Below are 22,291 nucleotides of genomic sequence, written 5' to 3' on the forward strand. Positions count from 1 at the left end.
ATTTAGAGAATAAATCATGTCTCTGTTTAACATGGCAACTGCTGGCAACCACACACACATTTCAAAAGAATATGCTTGATCTCTCTAAGTCTCAAAGCTCTGGTAAAACTAGAGGGAACCTGAAGCACATAAGCAACGGCAGTGCTCAGCTGCAATGCCTTTTTTCATTAAACAGCTGAGAACAGAGACAGTTGGATTGTGGCTTTCTGAACACTGCTAGGTGGCCAACAGATTTACTTGTAACAGTAACTTTTGTACAGTGCCAGGGTCACTGATTCAAGAGAAGCATTTGGGGTTGGCACCTATTCCTATGAAAACTAGGATACACATTGGTTTTCCCTCAGTTACCTAAAGGATTTCCAGAGTCCTTTGTTAGATGCACAGTCTAAAGGAGACTTTAGTCACAAAAGAAAGCATCACAGGTGTGTATTATAAATTGAAGCAATTACTTAGAAACCAAGATCATAAAAACATAAACTTCTTAGTAGACTCACCAGAGCTGTATTAACATTACAGGTTTGCAATTGCTGACAATTTCGTAGCACCTACCCTGCTCAGGTTTGTGTTTCTGTTTCATAAAAGCATTCAGTGTCCAATGTTCAGCACATATGAACAATGCATTTCTAAATAAGCCAGAGGAATAATGAAGGAAAATTTCTATCTCTCACTGAGAGAAAAAAATAGGGGTTTTGTTCTTTGTCTAACACTAAAACCACTGTAAAACAAAATGTAAGCAAGTTCACCTTCCCTACACATCGAATTACTGACCTGTATAAAGCCTGTAACATTTTCCAGAGCGGTTCCGTCCTGCACGCCCTGCTCTCTGATTAGCCGAAGCTTTAGATACTGGTACCACCACAAGGCATTCGATAGCTGTTTTGGGGTTATAGGCCCGAAGCTTCACAAAACCACAATCAATTACGAACGCAATTCCATGAATTGTGATGGAGGTCTCAGCAATGTTGGTGGCTACTATCACCTAGAGATACAGACACAATGGGGATACTGTGAACTCCTCAATCTCAATTACACTATCAAGCCCTAGCATCAGTGCATCAGGATTCCAATACAAACCACTTGAAAGACCTCAGATATAACAGTTCCAGTAAACACTAACTCTAGAGTACAAAAGGATACAGTACATGAAGCAGAAAGAGCTTGTCAGCTTGAAATAAGCCCAGTTTCACAGTCACTTTCTTATTCAAATTTATTCTCTCTTCATAAAAGTAGAAGAACTTGGCAGTGTTTGCAGAGAAAAACATTAACTGACTGTAAATCAAATCTTCTTATTTAGTGAACTAAAAATATTTTTTTCTGCTTCTCAGTTATATTGAGCTGTTACTTGTAACACTAGAATGGGGTAGGGGATAGCAGAGAAACAGAGTTGACTAAGCGTTCCATGTTCAGTATTCCTGCAGAGATATACTTATATACATGTCCTAAAATATTGAAAAAATAATTTTTCCCAAACAAGAAAGGGAAATTTAATCCTTATTTCACCTGAAATTAAAAAAGTAAATCTTGGAAGTTAATTGACTAATGCCATATCCTGGAGAGAAAAGAAGTATTTATACTCAATGTTCTCCAACACCAGATGAACAATTTTACTTGTTAGACTCCAGCAGGCACAAGAATTATACCACGTCATCCCTGTGTAATTCTGACAACTTATCTCAGCCCCAACACAGGTTCTGCCTAAGCAGAAAGCACTAATCATGACCAATTATATAGTTCTGTGACATTAAATATCTGAACAAGACTTGCAGAAGTCAAAACAAGGCTTTTTTTCTATTAAAACCAAGCAAGTTTTGACTTGTTTCTTAGGTGAAAATACAGCACTTACCCACTCTGTCACTAATCTTTCCATTACTGGTGGAAAACAGCCATAGACACTTAGACCACAAAAAGAAATACAAACAGGTAAACGTAGAGGACTTCAGAGTGTAAGAAGCTGCAAGTGGACATAGAAAAATACAAGGCTGTACGAAGATTCTTAAAAATTGAGAGGTTGATGAGGTAGACAGGAGAGTTATAACTGACATGTCTAGGACTGATCAAAGATGAAAAGGGAAGCCAGAGAACATGTTCTTGGTTCGCAGTCTGAAAACTGACAGGCAGTGTTAGGAGATGCGGAAAGTCTCCCTCGGTAAGCGTTTGCAATAGGCTCACGATGTGAACCTGGCATATACAATCTGTGTAATGCACACACCCTTCTGGGTGGTAGAAATTGAGACATACACCACAGCCTTACCTTCCTGACACTGTGAGAAACTCTCTCAAACACTTTCATTTGCTCAGGAGAAGGCAGTCCAGCATACATGGGGAGAACACGGAGGTGCTTTTTCATTCCAGTGCGAGAAAGGGCCCGAGCCTGCTCTATGAGCATAGAAACAACAGTCTCCACTTCCTCCTAGAGCCAGAGCAAGAAAGGGACCACACTGAGAGAGATTTCACTTTGATATCACATAGCTATCACCTATATACCAAAAATGCATTAAAATAATCCCAATATAATTTTACTTGTTCAAACTCCAGGATCTTTTGACTAGTTCCCTCAATTTTGTAATATTCTTACATAAATTGCTATTCATAATAAATATCTTATTTATATAAATATTTATGTTCATTGTTATTTGAGACAATGTCACACTACAAATACATGAACAAAATTACAAGGGAAGGACTGAACAAAGTTCAGGAGGAAGCAGGCATATTTTCCTGTGTATCTCAACTTGTGAGAGCAAAATGGGAGGCCAATCTATTTTGACAGTGCAGAATGCTGTGGGTCTTGATCAAGAATGACACAGTAATAGCATTAACACCTATTGCTCAACTTCACATTTAATCTCAGAGATCAATTGTGGCATCTCTTAAAAAACACAGACAACAAGATGTTCAGACATCACCTGATGAGATACCCAATTCACTCTTCCAAAGTTAAATCACTAATGGGGATGAAGAATTTATTCTGAAAATATGCAAGATGTTATTGAAGCTCCTCAAGGTAGCTCCTCACTGGAAAAATGATAAGCTACCTCCCATTTACTTTTCTCAGCTGCAAAGTGAGCTGACAGGCATAAATAGAGCAGAAGAGACTAGTAAATTTTTATCTCATAGCAATTTGTTTTTCTGTCAAAGACTTCAGATGTTAAGCCTAACAAATGTAAATTCCATTTGCCTTAACTGTTAATGATGACTCACTGTCAATTTAACAACTTTATAGGTGTGACTAGCACCAAAACTCCACACACTATTTCACTTATTAACAAGGCTGAAACCATAGAGCATTAAATGAGAAAAACTATCATCTTCACTAGCTTTGATAAATGCAGGCCATGTATTTCCTACAAGTCTTTGGGACTGGCCTAATTCTGCTCCCACCAACGCAGAAATGTTTGTCATCTTTAATGACATTAAAGTAAGCACAGCTAAGGAAAGCAGGAGACCGAGGTGGCTTCACAAAGCCCACAGTACAGCACTGTAAAGCAAAAAAAATTGGTTATGTCTATACCTGGCCAGTTAAAAATGCCAGTATATCACCATCATTCTCCATCTGATGAATTTTCATTGCAGTTTCCACAGTTGATTTTATATAGTCCGGAACAGGACTATGGGGAGAGAAAATAGCAGACATTAGCAGAAAAATAGGTACAGACTTGTCACTTCCATAAGGAACAAACAGAGAGCTAGGTTTTGGACACTATACATCAGCCATACCACATTGAGTTCATGATGCATCCTTGGGAATCTGCCTTCAGCAATTAATTTGTTTCCTTTACACTACAGTAAGCTCAAAAACATGTCTGCTACTATAAGCAATATCCAAACATTTCCCAAATTGAATGTTACACTTCCTTACCATTGTCCAGGAATTTCTGAGCGCTAACCTAGACAAAATGATAACACATTTGCACACTCTCCTAATCACCACTGACAAGATCAAACAGGAACACACCTCTGTATGTAAAAGATGTCCACTGGAAATGTTCTCCCCTCGACAGTAAGGATCACACTGGTATCTTTGCTGGGGTCACCAGTATCGTTTTGATTAAAGAAATCCCTGAATTTCTATATTAAAATAAAAACAAACACTTTCAGTTTGATACTTTAAAGAATTGAGGGAGAAACCTAAAGACATGAAGAAGTTAAATTACTACTACTTGGATATTTTGTTCATGAATTTGAGAGTGCCAATTTAAAAATTTTAAAGTTTGATTCTGTTGCCTTCTATTCTGTCCAGGGTTCAGGCATGTAGCACAAATACACTGTCTTGCATGTTTATTACTTTGAGAAGCAAAGATTGAGAAGAGGTAATAAAATTAATTAGATCAGGTGATACAGTTAGAAAAAGCAGATATATAAACTTTTTATTGGATCTCTAACAGTAGCAAAGTCAAAACTAAGAAGAACCTAGAAATGACTGGTCGTAAGTTTTGGGTAGGACTTGCATATTCTCATCCATTTTTGGAGGAGCAAGTAAATTTTACAGCTCTTACTGAACACCAAGATCTCACTTTGTAAAAGCAGAGTTAGGCCGATTTACCTAAGTTTTTGATTTACACGTTGCAAGACACCTTCATAAATTTAGATTTATTGCCATGAAGTATTTTAAATATGTAATAGCAAAAGAATGAACATTAAGAAACCAAATAATCTGTCTCAACTTTTATGACCATTATAGAAATACCATAAACTTTCTGTACTTAAACAAATGTTTATATAGTCATACTAATCATTTTGCTCCTATTAACTTATTTTTACATTAACTGTAACCTATTTGAAACATGTGATTTCTGGCAATTAAAATTTTGCAAAGGTGAAGTATTGTAATGTTATCTAATATAACATACAGAACACATAGTAGTACAAGTACTACCAAAGCACAGCATACTAACAAGGTTTATGGCATATGATATTTTTCACTAAAGGGAATCTCAGTACACCTACATCTTCAGTGCTACACACAAGCTCTCACCACCACATCTCATGAAGGTCACAGTGGAGTTAGGAAAAGTACAGAGAAAAGCAATGAAAGTGATAAAGGAGATGGGGTAGATGCCTTATGAGGAAAGACTAAAAAGGCTGGGGCTCTGCTTGGGGAGCAGAAGGTTGAGAAGACACACAGCTGAGGTTTACAGAATCAAAGGTGACGGGTAAAGTAAATGTAAAACTGGTTTCAGGGGTGTTTTTTTTGTTTTTTGTTTTTTTTAAAAAAAACCCAACAAATCCCATGCTACTAGAACTAGATGGTGCTTGATGAAACTAGCAGGTTTAAAAGAAATTAAATAAAGTACTTCATTATATAGCAGGTGGCAAACTTCTGAAAATTGCTCTCACATGATGTCCTGGAGACTTACAGCTTCATCAAGCAGATTCAAAGACAAATTAACAAACAGCAGGTCCATAAACACACAGTAGAAGGAAACAGCAGGAATGTACTGCCTAATATCTCTATTACAACCATCGCAGATGCTGAGGCAGCTCAAACAGAACAGACCCACAGCAGGTGGACAGGCTTATATGCTCTCCCTAAACAGCATCTCCTACTGTTGCTGCTGCTACAGACAGAACACCAGGCTGGATGAAACACTGCTGTGATCTAGGAAAGCATTTCTTCTGTTCCTACTCAAAATTAAATTAAAGACATTTTCCCTAAGTTACATAAGTTTCCACAGGCCAGAAGTCAATCAGGGAAATAGTAAGATCTCACTGAAATTAAATCTACTCATTTATCAGTTATTTTTACTGGTCTATGGTTATCTGAAATTACCGCTATGAGCCAAAGAGAGCTAAACCAATGTCTCTTACTAGACTAGATTAAGCCAAGGGAACATCTTTTTATACAACAATACCAATAAGAGGAAAAAAGGCATCAATATATGAAAAGGAGATTCATATTTAAATTCACTTCCAAAAAAGTTTGCTAATACAAAACAAAAACCAAACACAGCAACCTAACTAGAGCAGATTTTTTTCCTGCACTCCTTCCTCTCTTCTTCACCCCTCCAACAGCAGTAATGCTTCACAAGAAGCAAGCAGCACAGAGGATAAGCTGTATAAGAATAGAAGTGAAGCTGCCACTTAAGGTCACTTCATTTCAGACCAAATCTGTGAGCTATACCTCTGCATCCAAGGTGGCTGAAGCCACAATCAGTCGAAGATCCCCACGCTTCTTTTGAACCTAGAATAGAGACCAAGAACATCCAGAGTAAAAACTATTTTCTGAGATATGAGGCTAGAACCAAGTTTAGAGCATCCAGATTACCAATAAATTCTCTTTAAAAATACTTTGAAACTACAAGACAGCTGATGAACTCCTATCACCCCATAGATCTAACAACCTGATGACTGTTTGGAGTTTTACATATTCATTTTTAGGGCATTCAGTCTATAATCATTACAGCTTTCTCTTAATTTCCGGTGGGAGTCAGATCTTTTGTAGGTTGAAAGTTAACAACAACCCCCTGTCAGACCACTTCACACAATCATCACCAGCAGAATAAAGACTACCCTTTTGCTAATATCGTCTAAGGAGAAATTTCACCATCAGGGGGAGGAAATAGAGGATCCTGAGTGTCAGATGTCTAAAGTAAATAGTTGGGTATGTACAATAGCCTGTAGAATAAATGAGGAACTAGAAATCACCCTCTCTCAAATGGGTTCACTAATCAGCCATCAAGATCAGAGGTTTAACAAAAAGGATGAAAATGAAATGGTTACAGAGAACATTAAAAAACAATAACCTTTTTTAGTAAGCCAATGGCAATATCTGTATAAAGAGTCCTTTCATGGGCTTCATCCAGCATGAGGACACTGTGAATAAAGCAGAAAGATAAGATTTCAGAAATGGTTTGATTGACACTAGAATCAGTGTCTTCCTGTCTTCAAGAAATAGCATTATTTGAAATCTGCTGCTGGATTATTACTATTTACATCCACTTAGAAAACTATGGAAGTTAAAAAAAGCACAGCAACAAAGTAGTGAGAAAAATGTAGATTACACCACGTGGTACATACATACTGTTCATTATTCAGGCTAGCTTTTGGAAAGGGGTAGAAGAAAAAAGGTCTATCCTTACTGTACTGCATAGGTTTTCTGGATACCAGAATAGCCTGTGTTTGTTGTTGATTTTTTTTTCATTTATTTGATTAGCATCATAATGAAAAAGTGAATTTAAAACCAGTAAATTAAACAATGCAGACTCCATGAGGCCCATTTAGCTTTTGTTCCAAAACTACAGCACCAAATCCTGCCAGGTTTGGTGTTCCAATGATCAATGGATTTTCTAACAGTCTTTGAACATAAAGAAGTCAAACTCCTAAAATAATTTTCACATCTTTTGGCATTTAATTTATAATAACCACACCTTGGTCTAAAAAAATGCAGTTGTTTACCAAATTACACTTCAGCAAGAATTCATGCCATATTTCCTTACCTGTATCTTGTTAATAAAGGATCAGCCATCATCTCCCTCACCAGCATACCATCAGTTAGAAACTAAAAGTGAATGTGAAGAGAAATGTAAAAAAAACCATATCAGGTAGTCTTGATTACTTATACAACTGTCAAAGATGATTTTTCAGGCGTTTGCCTGAATTTTTCCTTGCCTTTAACTTTCTAATGATCTATTAAATTGATCAACTTTCAGCTCTGGAAGCCAAATATGTATTTTTGAATGCTAACCCAGATATAAGCAGAGTGATTGCTTTTTAATCAGTATTGAATTTTTTTTAATTAGTTATTTTTTTATTGAAAGAAAAAACCAACCAGATTGGCAGCACTGGAAATGGCAATTGAAGTTTCTTCACTCTTGTCTGCAATGCGGCTACATCTGCTCTACCAATAACATCCTGTGTGTCAATCCAGTCTTGACTCTCTCAAAGTAGGCTACTTAATATCTATCACACACTTCTGACCAGAACACAAACCTTAACATTTCAACAAAATGCAACATTTTAATTTAATACTTTCTTCCTACTAGCCAGTGGAAACCCACCAGCTTTATGTAGCCATCAAACAGTAGTTTGACCTGGGACTCCAACTGTGGCCTTGAACTAGGCAAGAACTGGTGCGCAAGGTAAAAACCTCCAAATTTCCAACTCCAAATGATTAATCATCACACTCAAAAAAAAACCAAAAACCAAAACCAGCTGCATTTAATGAACAAACATCTCAATTTCTTTCACTTTAAAAGGGCTACTAGCCTCAGACAAAAAAAATCAAAAAATAAATTGTCTCATTCATCATCATTCCTATTCCAGCATAACTAAAGCAAACTCTTCTCTGTACCAACACAAGCAACATTAATATTGCTCACAGCACTGAAGAACAGCTGCAAAGCTTGCTATTTAATCCACATCAAATTACTCTCAGTTAGCCTACTCATCTTATGTTTTATCTGTGCTTTTAATCAAAATCTATTTTTGGGGTGGTGACGCTACTTTAGCTGTGATTCACTGCAGCCTTTCATTATGACTTTGAGTGATGTATCAGGTCACACTAGCACTGTACCAACATCTAGCCATACCTACCTTGAAAATCTCCTTTAGTTTTAAAATGGTGGCTGCCAGACTAGCAGGATAGAACACATACTCATTTTATTAAGGTTTGGACAGCCACAGCCATTTCAAGCACACTTTTGGGGTACCCTCCTGGAAAACTGAAATGCTATCTATTCTCTTTACTGGGCATCACAAGGTTCTCATTAATTTTGCAAAAACACTTGAAGAGTTTCAGCTAACCCTTTCAGAGTAACCACATACTGTTCATGTTTCACCTTAATTCTTGTAGCCTGTGGATCTGTGCAGTCATCAAACCGAATACAATATCCAACCTCATGCCCCAACACTGCTCCTCGTTCATCAGCAACTCGGCCTGCAACCTGAGAAAAGAGATTCTTATAAACAAGAGACAGCTCACAGCACACTTCATTGTATCATTATTTTGTCCATAGAGAATTGTCATCAAAACACAAACAGAGCTAGTGCTTCCAAAGAATTATTTGTTCTCATTCAAACACAAAATTCTGTTCAACATAACAGCACATACTGAACATACAACTGGTAAATACTTTAAAATGTTTTAGTGTAACTTAATAAATCTGTTTCACACTGCTTCTACTCAGGAAAGCTACAGAGGTACCTTTCTGTGATAAGTACTCTGACAGACCTACAAAGGCAACCACTCAACCAGTCACAACGCTGGGGAAGGACCACCTACCAGCAGCTGTGGGAGTGCAATTTAAGAACACAGTTGGCATGCAAAAAGGGAAAGAGTATAGGTATATGGCATACAGAAAAAGTTATCAATTAAGCTGATCTGTTGCTGAGCTTACTTAGACTTTTTTTTTTTAAATAAAGATGCTACTGTACTTTTCATAACAGAGAATCTTCTATGCAGAAAACAGACAGACAACTGGCAGAATAATTAAAAGCAGCATCCATTTTTGCAACAGTACTACCCTCAGCCAGTTTTAAGCCGATAGCTCCTTCAACTAAAAATCTTGAGTTATTCAGACTTATTCTACAGAGTATTAGGTATTATCAGGCCATGGTTTCAGCAAGCTACAAAGACATTTAATAGCTAAAGACACAATAAAACTCCACAATACATTCATTAGTCCTAGTAGAATTCCAAAAGCAAGCTATTTTCAGTCATTTGAATGACATTCTAAACTATACTGACAGGCAGTGAATTCATGATTTCACTTGGAATCTTATCACTCCATCACTTTCAGCCCAACCATTCAGGATAATTGTCAGTCTGGGTAATGCAAGCAGACGTTCAAGAATTTCTAAACTATGCCTTATGTCTTTGCAACTACCTAGGTTGCTCCTGACAACCCCCATACTCGAGATGGGAAAGCAGATATGTACACCTCTTAAAACAAAAGATCACTTTCAGTTCAAGACAAAGCAATAAATCATCAGCTATATCTCTCATCTCCCTGCAACAGCCATACAGTCCAGGCAGTTTGCAACAACATTCTTGAAGAAAAATCCTACTGTGTCTATATACTAAGCCCTAATTGAATAATCTATTTTAGGCTTAAAAGTAGCTTGTTAAGACATGAAAGGGACAAGAGAACTAAGTTAGTCACGAGAAATCATTGCAGTATACACAACATCTCCTGTAGAACCATGCACTGTCAGCTGGATGTGCTATGAAGGAGAAAACGGAGGACACTGCAGGCAGCCTGCCCAAAGCACAAGATGCAGATCACTGCTAGAGGCTGTTTCCTTAACCATGTTGGATCTGGTCAGAGAATACTGGATGAGATGAAACAGCAAGTTGTACAGCTGCTCAGTCTACTACATTTTTATCAGAGGCATAAACTGATTTGTTGCAGGTACAGTAATACATTATAAAGAAGAGGCAAAATGAGGGTTACAAATGGCACCTCAGTTTTCAGTACAAAAAGAATGCTGCAGCAGAAACTTCAGCCCAGCAAGTCAGTGTTTGGCAACATTTATGAAGACAAGGAGCACTGGATGCCTTCTGTGCAGACTGTTACCAGACTACAAGTTGCTGCCCTCAGCATCTCCTCTTCTTCCCCTCCTAATACATCTAGCTGACGTTATGTTCTCCTAGACATACTATGTATATAAAAAGATTTCTCACAATAGAATTGTTTCTTATTTTCCCCGACACTCTTACAAGGGGAAACACACAAAAAAACCACCAAAAACCCACAGCCACAAAAAAGCACAGAAAAAAAAGATTTTAAAAAACCTAGGTATGAATTGCTAGAAAGAGGTACACAATCTCCTCTTTCTTCCACTGGCTATGTTACTGTACGCAGATTTACATCATTACTTTATTTACTTTGTGAAAGAAGTTAAGGGTCACACAAGCATAGTTACTGTACGCAGATTTACATCACTACTTTATTTACTTTGTGAAAGAAGTTAAGGGTCACACAAGCATAGTTCTAGTCCAGAGTCCATCACAGCTCAACCCTGCACAGCCCTAACTTCTGTACACAGTTCTGCTGATACCACTCAATTTTATTTCAAAGCTTCTACATCTGCAATTCTGGACTTGGAATCTTTGGCACGACCTACTAATCAGGTTGAATTCTGTGTATAGTACCAGCAATTCTGGGAGGAAGATAAACAGAAACGTCTATTCGTTCAGGAGCTCATGCAGTTGTGATTCCTGCTATTCAGCAAAACCTGCTAATAAATTGGAGGTTATAATGACAACAAAGTGGGAAAATTTGGACACAGAGAAACTCACTGAAACAGCAGCAACCCGACGAGGCTGTGTCACTCCAACAACTCTTCCTTCAGCTGTCCAGCCAGCTTCTGCTAGGTACTGCAAACAAATATTGAGAATAAGAAATTAATTGGTCATGCTGTGATTACAGCAAGGTGTTAGTTCTCCACTCTATGTTCTTTTTTCTGGTTCTGACACTGATGCATGACCTTAGGCAAATCAGTTACTTAGAGATTTTGTGCATTATTAATCTCACCATTAAAAGTAATTTAGTACAATACCTACCTCCTAAGCACATATGCTTTCAGAAAGCATCTAAGAGCAGCTCTTTGGTTCTCAAATATTTTTTTAACTACTTCATTTTTTTTTCCTTTCCTTTATTTTATCACCCCTTTAAGAAAAAAAAGCTAAGCAGCACAAGTCCTGTGCTCACAATGAAGCGGATAACATTCATCATTAGTTTGCAATTTTTAAGTTAAAATCAAGAACTAACTTCGAAACATTCTCAGACTTTTTCCATTCCTGTCACAAAAGAGAACATTTTACAAAACCACAAAAAATACAATATTCCAGAAATTTCCAAGATGAAAGCTCGTAAGAAAAGTGTACCTTTTTTCCTTCTTGAAAACATATTCTCAACAAAATTTTAAACATGATTCTGATAGAGTAATAAACACCTACTATAGCATAGTGACTACTGTTTGTACCAGCATAAACTTATTTGTTGTATATGGTCCTTTCCTGTAGTGGAAGAAGGTTTTGTATTACAGATATACCAGCTCCTGCTATTTTCTCCTTATATTTCTCTCCTTTTAGTCACATACACAAGCACAGGTGACTTCAATTTTCACAGTGCAGTTCTGGGTTGCTGGTTTAACCTCTCATGTAAAATCCCCTGAAGGAATACCTGATTTTACCAAGTTAAACAGACACTTACTTGTGGAATCTGCGTTGATTTCCCACAACCTGTTTCCCCAACAATCACCAGAGTTTGATAGTTCTCCACTAGATAAAGTATGTGATTTCTTAGCTGAAAGAGAAGATGACATTTAAGCATCAAAAACAGATGCGTACAAAAATAAGAAAATAATTAAAATGACAATATTTACTTATCCAGCAGACACAGTAGATTCATGTTACATGGATTTTACTGCTGAAAGCTAAACAGTTCTTTAAAATCTATAAATGACACGTACAACATATAGTAAATAACATAAACCTACAAAGCCTGTAAATCTGTCAGTAACAGTTGTCAAACAGGACAATCAATTCCAACAAATAAAGAGAGCAAGGTCATAAAAACATTATTTTATGTTGCAAAGTGATTCTATACTGCTCTTGCAAAAAAAGACATAAAAGCCAGACATCATACAAAATATTTAATATATCAAAAAGAACTTCTGTACCTTAAAAACAGGCAGCTTTTGTCTTTGTTGTTCAATAGAAAGAGAAGCATAAGGATTATAGATGACAGTTATGCCACTACTCTCAGCAGGACTCTGTCTCTCCTCTGAGACACTGACACCAGGACCTTCCGTGCCTAGATGATATAAGTTAATTTTAACTGGAAAAATACACTTCTGCCTAGTGTATCACAATACAACCAAAATAAATACGTTCCTTACAAGGAGGAATCATGGGTAGCAGTATACTAACTTTTCGATGAAAATAATCAAAATATTAACTAACAGTATGCACGCAAAAATTCTTTCAAATGAAATATGTGTCTCCTGTTGGTTTAAAAAAAAAATTAATCTAATGTGAGTAAGTATTTGAATTTTAAAAGAAGAAAAAGGAGGAAAAGAAGCACATAGGAAACATATACAGCAAGATCTTGGCAACTTTCTTCTTTTTCTGGGCAACGGTTCTGATATATCTTAAATATCCTTCTCAGAAGTATGTCCATGGATTTTAAGCCAGCCAGACATGTAATAGAACTTCCCTTCACTAACATCAACTGTATAAACATTCAACCTTGCGCACTACTGAGATATGCCACTTGCTTCAGATCTGAATTTACTTCAGTAACTGAAACTTGATTTATTCCTGCTGCAGGTTACCATAAAACTACTGACAACCGAAAATGCTGAATCATGCAAGTGCACTAGAAACAAAAACTCATCTCAATAATGGAATGTATCATCTCCAGCTGCAGATTCCACTGGGGAAGTCTGAGAGCAAAGAGGATTGCCCTGCTTTGTAGGATTTGCTTGTTTGGGCTTTTCCCACTATTTCCACTGTTTAAAAACAGTTAGTCCCTATTCAAAGCTGCCAAGCAGGTTTTAGAGCAAATTGATCCAATTTTAAGAGTGATGATTAGCAACAATTCCAATAACTATTCACTCCCAAGGACAGATGGGGAAGTTAAGAACCAGAGACTTGAAAATCTGTATCTTGACGAATCAAGGAAGTTAACAGATATTGCTTCTCAGCACCCACTGATTTTCTTTCACAGCATTTTCTATGCTTTTTTTTTTTAATACGCTACTGTCAACATACTACTATACATACACATATTGTCTACACACACACATTACTATAATATTCAAATGATTAAGAAGCTGTTTGCTAAACTAATCTTGAGTCTGGAATAGCTTTGCAAACCACAGCATCCCACAACGTGGTAACCAATTAAAAAAAAATTTGCCAAACTCAGACTCACCAAGCTCCCCTTTGGGATAAGTGAATGGGAAGGTACACGCTACCCAAAGCCCGAGGGAAGGATCACAGAGTCACAGCACAGCGGAGGCTGGGAGGGACCTCTGGAGACCTTCTAGACCAACACCCTGCTTACCACAGGGTCACTTACAGCAGGCTGCTCAGGTCCTCGTTCAGTCAGGTTGGAGACCCCACAACCTGCCTGACTGCTTGTTCCAGAACCTGATCACTCCCATAGTAGAAAAGGTATTTCTCATGTTTAAGCTGGCTTTCTCGTATTTCAGCTTGTGCTCATTGCCTCTTGTACTGTCAGTAGGCAATACCAGGAAGAGTCTGGCTCCATCTTCTTTACACCCCCCACCAAGTATTTATATACATCAAAAAGATCCTCCTGAGACTCCTCTTCTCCAGGCTGCACAGTCCCGGCTCTCTCAGCCTCCCCTTGCACGTCGCACGCTCCCACCTCTCAATCATCGCTGTGGCCCATCACTTTGCGGACCTCCTTCAGTAAGTCCATGTCCTTGTGGCGCTGGGGAGCCCACAGATCACCCCCGATATGGCCTTCCCAGTGCTGAGGGGAAGGATCACCTCCCTCAACCTAACAGCGATGCTACTTCTCACGCCACCCAGGATGCAGGCAACCTTTGCTGCCAAGGCTCACGCTCAGCTCGTAGCCCACAGGACCCCAAGGTCCCCTCAGCTCTGCTGAGCTGCTCTCCCTGACGTGTGGCACCTGGGGTTATCCCCCCTCAGGGACAAGACTGCTCATCTCTCCTTCTTAAACCCCTTGGGGTTCCCCTGCCCCTTTCTCCAGCCGGTCGAGGCCCCCTCGAAGGGCAGCACCCCCACCCCAGCGGGCTGAGGGCGGACTCCGTCCCCTCCCCCGCCACCGGGCAGACCCCGGCTGGAGTCACAGAGACCTCGCCGCCCTCCAGGCCCCGGCGGCGGAGGGACAGCGCGTTTCTCCGCTGCCCTCGGCGTCTGAGAATCCGTGCGACCCCCAAGAGCCGACGGCTGCCGACGACAGCGCCGCGGCTTTCGCTCCGGCCCTCGCCACAGACAGCCCGGGAAGGAACTCTCTCATACGCAACCCCCGCCGCCCCCGGACCGCCGCTCCACACACCGGCCGCGCCCCCTCACCCGGCTTCCAAAACTTCACCGGTCCCACGGGCGCCGCCATCTTGGGGTGAGAGGGCAAGCGGAAGCGGCGGGGGTCACGTGACGTGACGTGCCGTGCGTTGCCGTGGTGCACCGGAGCGGGGCCCGCCGGCCCCGAGGGTCTCTGCCGGGCCTGAGGCGGCCCCGCCGCCCCGCCGCTTTTGCTGAGGGAAGCCGCCTCCCGCCGGAGTGCGGAGGGCGCTGGGCGGGAGAGCTGACCGCTGCCCCCGCTTCTCTGAAGGCAGGCGAAGGGCCCCGTCCGTCCCCAGCACTGTAGCGTAAAGGGCTGAAGCTTTGGATGTTTCCCACCCTTAACGGCAAGAACGGCTCCCCGTTGATAACAGCGTGCGTAAGGTCCGTGCTGTTAGTCAGACACACGGAAGGGATGTTGCTGAGGAAACGCGGTTGATAAAATCGTCCTCAAGTGTGACTGAAACCCACCCTTCCCCTCCGAGCCAAAAGGAAAAGAGTGAAGGAAAGATAACGCGGGCCCGGGGGGCACGTCTGAGCCAAGCCTTCCAGGTACTACTCCTGTTGCTAAAATGAAGTGTATGACCTGGGGGAGAACCTAGGATTTATCGGGATTGAAAGATCGCTTCCAAAAAGTCCTTGTCTCGGTAATTAAGTGAAACTAATCACTTCCTTTCTCCACAGGAAGGATGTCTGCACACTGTGCGTGCCACAGCAGTTGCACTTTACACCAGGCAGCTGAAGAACTAGAAGGAAAACAATTACAGTAATAGTTAAAAGACCCAGCTGTGCCCTACCACAGGCTTATTACAGCCCATGAAAGTTATTATTGAATAAAATTTAATGTAGACTTTGAGTTAATTAAGCATAGGCTGGAGTAAAAAAAAAAAACTAACAGCTAGCTTCTAATAAGTTTAGTAATGCTGTCAAAAACTCATGCTTAAGGGGAAAAAAATTAATCCCATTTTATATTCTTCTTAATCATTTTCATTAATAACTTGACACGCTAGCAGTGCGGTTGTGGTAATTCACACAGACTGTATTTCACAACGCTGTACCTCCATGGTCACTTGTTATGCTAAGTCTCTAGGTAACCACTTGAAAAAGAGGTTATTCAGTCATAATTAAAGACATTCTTAAAACCCTAGCTATTTATTTCAATGTACTTTTCAGATTAAGTCCACTCTATCAAAAATAAACACAACTCTTATCACAGTATTTTGTATCATTGGTATATTAGCAAGTGTTGAGAAAAAGCCCTACTAACAGCACATGGAAAGAGTTGCCTACTAAAGTAATGAGATGACTAACAAAGTTAAAAACTTGTATTTGAGAAAACATATACAGATATTATTGTGAAAATAAGATTGCACAAACAATATTTTCCATGGATTACAACATTGTGTGGTTTTTGTATTTATGGAAAATACACTTAATAAAAATACACACTTCTGGATGAAAGCTAAGACTATATAAACTATTGAACATTCACAGATTAGGAAAGTCAGAACTATTACATTTCATTGAATGTAAGTGCAGAAGAAAAAGGGCGCAGGTTAGTTGTATCCTAATCACTACGTTACTGCATTGTCCATAAAGACCATTTTTGTAAGCTGCACATGTCCAATTTAATGTTATCCTGCTGATGTGGAGCATAGACCCATATGAAATTCCCCAGCTAAGTTTTAACCTTGCCCTTCAAAGCCCAGAACCCACAAGACACTTACACAAGCATATACCCAAGTTTTTTGCAGTAGCAAGAGCCTCAAGAACAACTTGAGAAATGGTGTCCCTTTGCTTTTGCCACAGCTGCCATGGTTGGACTAACAAGAGTTTCTGTACTGGCAGGCTGCTGGAATTTCAGTGCCTCAATGTACAACTGTTTGGGGGGATAGTTTATTCATTTAGGGTTTTGGTTTTTTGTCTTTGTCTCCAGAAATGAATGGATATATTTTTTAAATCTAGCTTGCCAGAAACCTTAAAAATAAATGGTTCTATTTATGATTTTCATGTTATTGTATGTCTGGTGGAAGTAAGGCTTTTGAGAAATAGCAGCAGCTTCACAGATTTCAGATCTACTCAACTTTTTTCCCATAAGATCAGACAGCAGTAACAACCATAGAGAAACCAAAGAGTATATACAGTAATGCCAAGAAAACGGTCTTATTTGGCTCTGCTACAAACATAATAGGCTCTTAGGAATACTGTTCCTTGCACACATTTATTGTATGATGTCCAACAATCCAAGTATTCTTATAATTAAGAAAGGGTCACTTGGAATTCAGTCACTGTGAGAGCCTTGTTCACCTGACGTGTTAGCTCGTTCTGCTTAGCAGCACAGCTTTGTGTAATGTGACATTTGAGGACTAGTAGCATGGTACTGATCTACTAGTTCCTAGATTAAGGTTACTGCTCTTCAGTTCTGTGTCATGAAACAGTTCGTGGAGAGTTCGTGCAACACAAGACTAAGCTTAGACTGATTTCAGAGCCATACAGCAGTCCTGCTATTCATCTTTGGAAGACGTTTAAGCAATATTCTTTTCTATACCTAGCTTCCTTAAAAAAAAAAAAAAGGTTTGAGCAACTGAGCTAAGACATTGCTAACCCATCATCTTAAAATGTGTAAGAATAGGTTGAAAAATGAAAATCTGACAGAATACTAGAAGTCAGTAATGACTTTCCAGGTATTAAAGTGTTTGGGTTTTTTTAAACAAATCTGAGCCTGACAATACCATAATTGTATCTGTTGATCTGCATTATAGTGGTCTTCAAAAAAACCCACAATTCCAGTATCACTTTCTCTCAGTTCGAGGTTTGTTTCCCAGCTGCTCTTACAAACATACTGTAAGACAGTACTGGACATGGACAGCTGGACGTGGTTCCTGAGGTTCTGCTTCCTGCCCTGAGTCAATGTGCAATTCATCTCTCTATGATCCAGTGTGGCCTCATAACTAGAGAGCCATTCCTCTTAGTCAGTGGAGGAGAGGCATGCATTGCATTATTCGACACATAGACTGCCTCCCTTGCAGCATGCAGCCAGCTTCGCTTCCATTTTAGATTTCCTACAAAAGCTCTAAGATACAAAAACTCCATTCTCAGGAAGTTTTCCCTGGTCAAGTCTCTGGAAGCCACTGTTATCCTGACCAGCTGGTCCAACACTTTATTCTTCTTGCAGCTGGATAACTCTTTGAGGTTGATAGGCTTTGACCGTGCATAAAGAATCCGAAATTCCAGATCAAAGTGTGCAACTGCGGGGCCTGACAGGATCAAAATGTTGCTGCTGTTCAGCTTCCCATCTGTCCACGTAAAACTAGCAAAAGAAGAATGAGAAAATTCTGAGTTAATTCAAAACAAATAGTACACAAAGTATTAACTGAAAATTCTCTTTCCTCACATTTAGTAAAATCATTCTTATAATCCAAATGATGAGCAGTGTGCTCTTTTTAGGACAAACATTACACATAAACTCTGATAAGGAAAGCAGTTTTGCAACATGGCTGTTTTTCCTTTCCATGTAAAGAAATCATGTTAAGCAACAGAAAGAAATTGGCACTTGCCTGTAGGAGCCTGTTGTCACTCTAATGCCATCAATTAACATGAACTTTTCACGGACTTTTCCAACAATTTTGGCACCCGACCTCGTGTAGTATGTCTTCCCAGTGATATTTCGAATTCTTATCAACTGTTAAAGATACGGCAAGCATCATGTGGATTTCAAAGTTAAATGATTGCTTTTAAAGGACTAACACAACAATAACCGTCACTGATGAACTAGCAAAGGTTGCTGTGCAGCGGCAAAAGATTCACTCTCTAGGAACCAAATGATAATTTTTTCTTGTTTTAGTAGGCAAAGAGGTGGCGTTAAGGGGCAAACCCATAAACTGATTGTGCACAATGTGACTGTAAAAACTCCTGTCGCCTAACCTTGGAGGGAGCCGAACTCCATAGACTCCTGAGAACCTGCCCCTCCATCAGCCTTCAAAGTCTCTGCAAGCCTGAGCAACTCCAGTCATGCTTTAGGAAGTGGACATTCCTCTTGCATTTCCTTGAATATTCAATTAGTATTTGTGCTCGGAAAGCACCTGTAACATCTACTTACAAAGATTTCCGTTTTCCTAATAATTGCCTTCTTATGCAAGAATGGTTAAGTCTTCCAAGAAAGAGCTAGAGCTACATAAACCCCATTTTAAGTTGTGGCAGCAGGCATAACAGTTTATTCTTTTGATAGCTCAAAGATTACAGTCATAAGAGGATCAATTCTCTATCCCTAAAAATATGACAAGGCTTACCTTTTCCCGTTCAAGGTCAACTCCCAGATCCTTGCACATTTTTAGAAAGTGGGAAAATGAAGACTGATCTAGAAGGATATAGGCTTTAACTTGCCGCTGGCTACAAGCTTCCAAGAGGTCTTTGAAGATATCAGTATCTGTGAAGGAATCCATAACCAGGGCAATCATCTGCAACAAGTTTCAGAAGAAATCATTAGGCTGTTGCCACAGCATCTCAAGGGAGATGGCACATGAGAAATTTGACTTTCAAATTAAATATTCTCCCCCACACCCCTCCTGTTTTTTTCCCTAGTGGTTATGGAACAAGGTAGTCTTCTGTGATAGGGTATGTTCTTCTGTTGGTCACAGGACTGCTGAAACATTTAATAGACATATAAGAAAGAGAAGAGAAAGGAAAAAAATGACTGATTAGAACAAAGTTCTGTGAAGAGAACGGTATTTCGGTAAAGGTGATTACTGAGTACAGTACACTGAGGCACAGGAGACACAATATACATTGCCCCTTCACTCTGATCACTTATTCCTATCCCTGTATAGTTAAATAGAAAAAAGAATGTATTGAATTTATGGACAGAAATTGTTGTAAAAGATTATTTGCCCCAATTTTGTTGTCGCTTGACTGATTTATAGCAGATAACATTTAAGATTTTTATTATTGCATTGTAGAATCTCATCTTTTACTATAATTTCAGCAGCAGACATTGAAGCTTCTTTTGCCAGAATCTGTATCTTATTTGGTTCGATAGGAATGAACAACCTAGCCTGAAAGCCTATTGTGGAAAGACACTCAGAGTTCATCAGTGATTAGCAGCAGTGATAGCTCCTGCATCTACTCAGTAGCACATTGCTCATGGTTTTTAATTAAGGTCATACTAAAGCCTTCCCTTTTTTACCACGTAACTTCACCTTCCAGAAAAAATTACAGAAATCCGAGCATTTTCTCCTTTCTCCCCACCTGTAGAGCAGTGCCAGGACTTACGAAGGCAGAGGGAAACTTGACACCTCTCTGAAAAAAAACCTAAGTGAGCTGATAAAAAAAAGTATTTTGCATGAGGAAAAGAAAGGCATTTTGCTGTCGGTTTTCTTCAGTTACATCAGTAACTTTTGGTGTAACAGGAGCACTGAGCTGATTGTGGAAGTGTTTGGGGGTGCTGAGAATATCTCGGAAGAAACAGAACAGTGGCAAAATAAATGTATTGCTTCAGGTTTCTTCCTCACCCTGAGATATGGCAAAAACAGGGGTCTAGTTCTGTGTTAGACAAATTTGGTCTCCGATTCCTAGGCAAGAGGTTTTTTTGCCTGCGAACAGATGTCTTTTCCTCAAAAGCACTGCTTGAAGAAAAAGGTGAGCTTATTTCCAAAACTTAAGTTTTCCAGAGCCTTTCAAACTTTTCAAACACGAAGGGAAAGAGTTAAAAAAAATGAAAATCACCAGTGTTTGATGGGTGATATTTACAACTCACCTCTCTATTTAAGATAAAAAAATGAGGTTTTTTTCTTCAACTTATTATTCAGATTCTCATGCTATTTCAAGCCAAGATCTGATTACTCGCCCAAGCTCCTTGAGTAAAAAAACCTCCCTTGAGAGCCAGCGCCTGCCCTCGCAGATCTTTCCCACGGGCTGAACCCCCAAGGTCTGCTGCCTGTCCGCCGTACGATGTGGAAGCAACGACTACCTAAAGGAGCTGGGAAGGGGCGCCTTTAGGACGTATCGCTCGCAGGTGCCAACTCCCTGAGCGAGCTTAGCGAGGCCCGGATAGCACGGACTCGGTTTTCATCGATAGGGGGGAAGAAAGCTGGCCGGTAACGAACCTATTCAAAACATAAGTACAAGAGATGGGGAGGGAGCAATAACAAAACAGCGCAGTAAGCAAAACCGGGAGTTTATTTAAAAGTAAACGAAGGGGGCAGGACGAGGTGGCTCTGGGGAAGCCGTGCGGCAGCGGGGCGGCGGGAGGGCAGCGCGGCGGCAGAGCCCCCCTCACCCCCGACCCCGGGCGCTGCCCGCCGGCGGCGGCGGCGGCGGCGGCGTCGCGCACTCACCTGGCGGGCGGAGCGGATCTGCCGCCGCACCGCCTCCTTGCAGCCGTAGATGCTCTCCCCGCAGCCGGGCTGGAAGTGAGCCTCCACCCGCGTGAGCCCGCGGAAGGCGCCGCTGGCGAAGCCCGGCCAGCCCAGCTCCAGCGCCGGCGGCTCCAGGTCCGAGCGCTCGGGGAAGTAGGTGAGCGAGGAGGCGTCGAGGGAGGCGCCGGGCGAGGGCTCGCCCGCCGGCTCCGGGGCGGCGGCGGGCGGCAGGGCGCCCCGCGCGATGGCCTGCACCTCGGGCTCCGAGAGGAAGGGCGGCAGCTGCTCCCGCCGCAGGAAGGCCCGCAGCGCCTCGGGGCCGCCCGCCACCAGCTCCTCCAGCGCCAGCCGCTGCGCCTCGCTGTACGGCCCGGGCGGCCGCGGCGGCCAGCGCCCGGCGCCCTCCTCCAGGCACTGCGACGGGTTGGCCATGGCGCGGCGCGGCGCGGCCCGGCCCGGCCCGGCCCCGCGCCTTTATGGCGGCTCCGCGGGCCGGCCCCACGCGCGGGAGGCTCTTCCACGCCTCCCGCCCGGCCCCGGGGGAGCGGGAGGGAACCGGCGGCGGCGCGAGGGGAGGCCGCCTCGCGGCTGAGGAGCCTCCGCTCCGCCCGTCCCCTCGCAGCCACCGGCAGCGGGGGGGAAAGGGGCGCGGGCGCAGCGTCGCCCACGGGAAAGTCAGGGTCGGCGGAGCCCGGCGGGCTTCCCCCCGCCCGGGGAAGCATCCGCAGGAAAAGCAAACCTCGAATTAAGCAGGGAGAGTAAGTACAGCCCTCGACCTGCTCCCCAGCCCCTGATCAAAAGGCTGCTCCTGAGCTTGGAGAGGGCAAAGGCGGCTTCATTACCGGCTGCTCTGCTCACCCGGCGTAGCAGGAAAGCACCAACAGCAGGGGAAGCGCTGCATTAGTCACCCAGATTCAGAATGCCAAACAAATAG

The 22,291-nt window shown here is 41.4% G+C and overlaps 2 protein-coding genes and 1 long non-coding RNA gene across 4 annotated transcripts in view; 1 reads left to right on the plus strand and 2 right to left on the minus strand.

Moving 5' to 3' along the window:
- DHX35 (DEAH-box helicase 35) overlaps positions 1-15,300 on the minus strand; it is a 33,203-nt gene extending 17,903 nt beyond the window's left edge. The window contains exons 1-12 of one of the 2 annotated variants that reach the window (XM_069806964.1): positions 15,017-15,300; positions 12,625-12,758; positions 12,156-12,248; positions 11,240-11,317; positions 8,778-8,882; positions 7,437-7,498; positions 6,744-6,813; positions 6,122-6,181; positions 3,956-4,068; positions 3,512-3,608; positions 2,252-2,410; positions 769-979 (exon numbers count right to left, since the gene is read on the minus strand). In XM_069806964.1, the coding sequence (XP_069663065.1) occupies positions 769-979; positions 2,252-2,410; positions 3,512-3,608; positions 3,956-4,068; positions 6,122-6,181; positions 6,744-6,813; positions 7,437-7,498; positions 8,778-8,882; positions 11,240-11,317; positions 12,156-12,248; positions 12,625-12,758; positions 15,017-15,056 (1,222 nt within the window). In that variant the 5' untranslated portion in view covers positions 15,057-15,300. The remainder of the gene's footprint in view (positions 1-768; positions 980-2,251; positions 2,411-3,511; positions 3,609-3,955; positions 4,069-6,121; positions 6,182-6,743; positions 6,814-7,436; positions 7,499-8,777; positions 8,883-11,239; positions 11,318-12,155; positions 12,249-12,624; positions 12,759-15,016) is intronic. The other variant, XM_069806957.1, reaches the window with a different exon arrangement.
- LOC138689996 (uncharacterized) lies at positions 15,142-15,878 on the plus strand. The gene is made up of 2 exons (XR_011328770.1): positions 15,142-15,556; positions 15,689-15,878. It is a non-coding gene; the product is annotated as an uncharacterized lncRNA (long non-coding RNA).
- A 344-nt stretch (positions 15,879-16,222) lies between these two features.
- On the minus strand, positions 16,223-22,213 carry LOC104312013 (protein FAM83D-B). Its single transcript, XM_069807003.1, has 4 exons — positions 21,337-22,213; positions 19,294-19,461; positions 18,562-18,686; positions 16,223-18,314 (listed from the first exon to the last, which is right to left on the minus strand). Exons 1-4 carry the CDS (start codon positions 21,787-21,789, stop codon positions 17,924-17,926), a joined length of 1,137 nt encoding a protein of 378 aa, XP_069663104.1. The 5' UTR covers positions 21,790-22,213; the 3' UTR covers positions 16,223-17,923.
- Positions 22,214-22,291: the final 78 nt, after the last annotated feature.

This window comes from Haliaeetus albicilla, chromosome 2 (assembly GCF_947461875.1).
Source record: "Haliaeetus albicilla chromosome 2, bHalAlb1.1, whole genome shotgun sequence".
NCBI lineage: Eukaryota > Metazoa > Chordata > Aves > Accipitriformes > Accipitridae > Haliaeetus > Haliaeetus albicilla.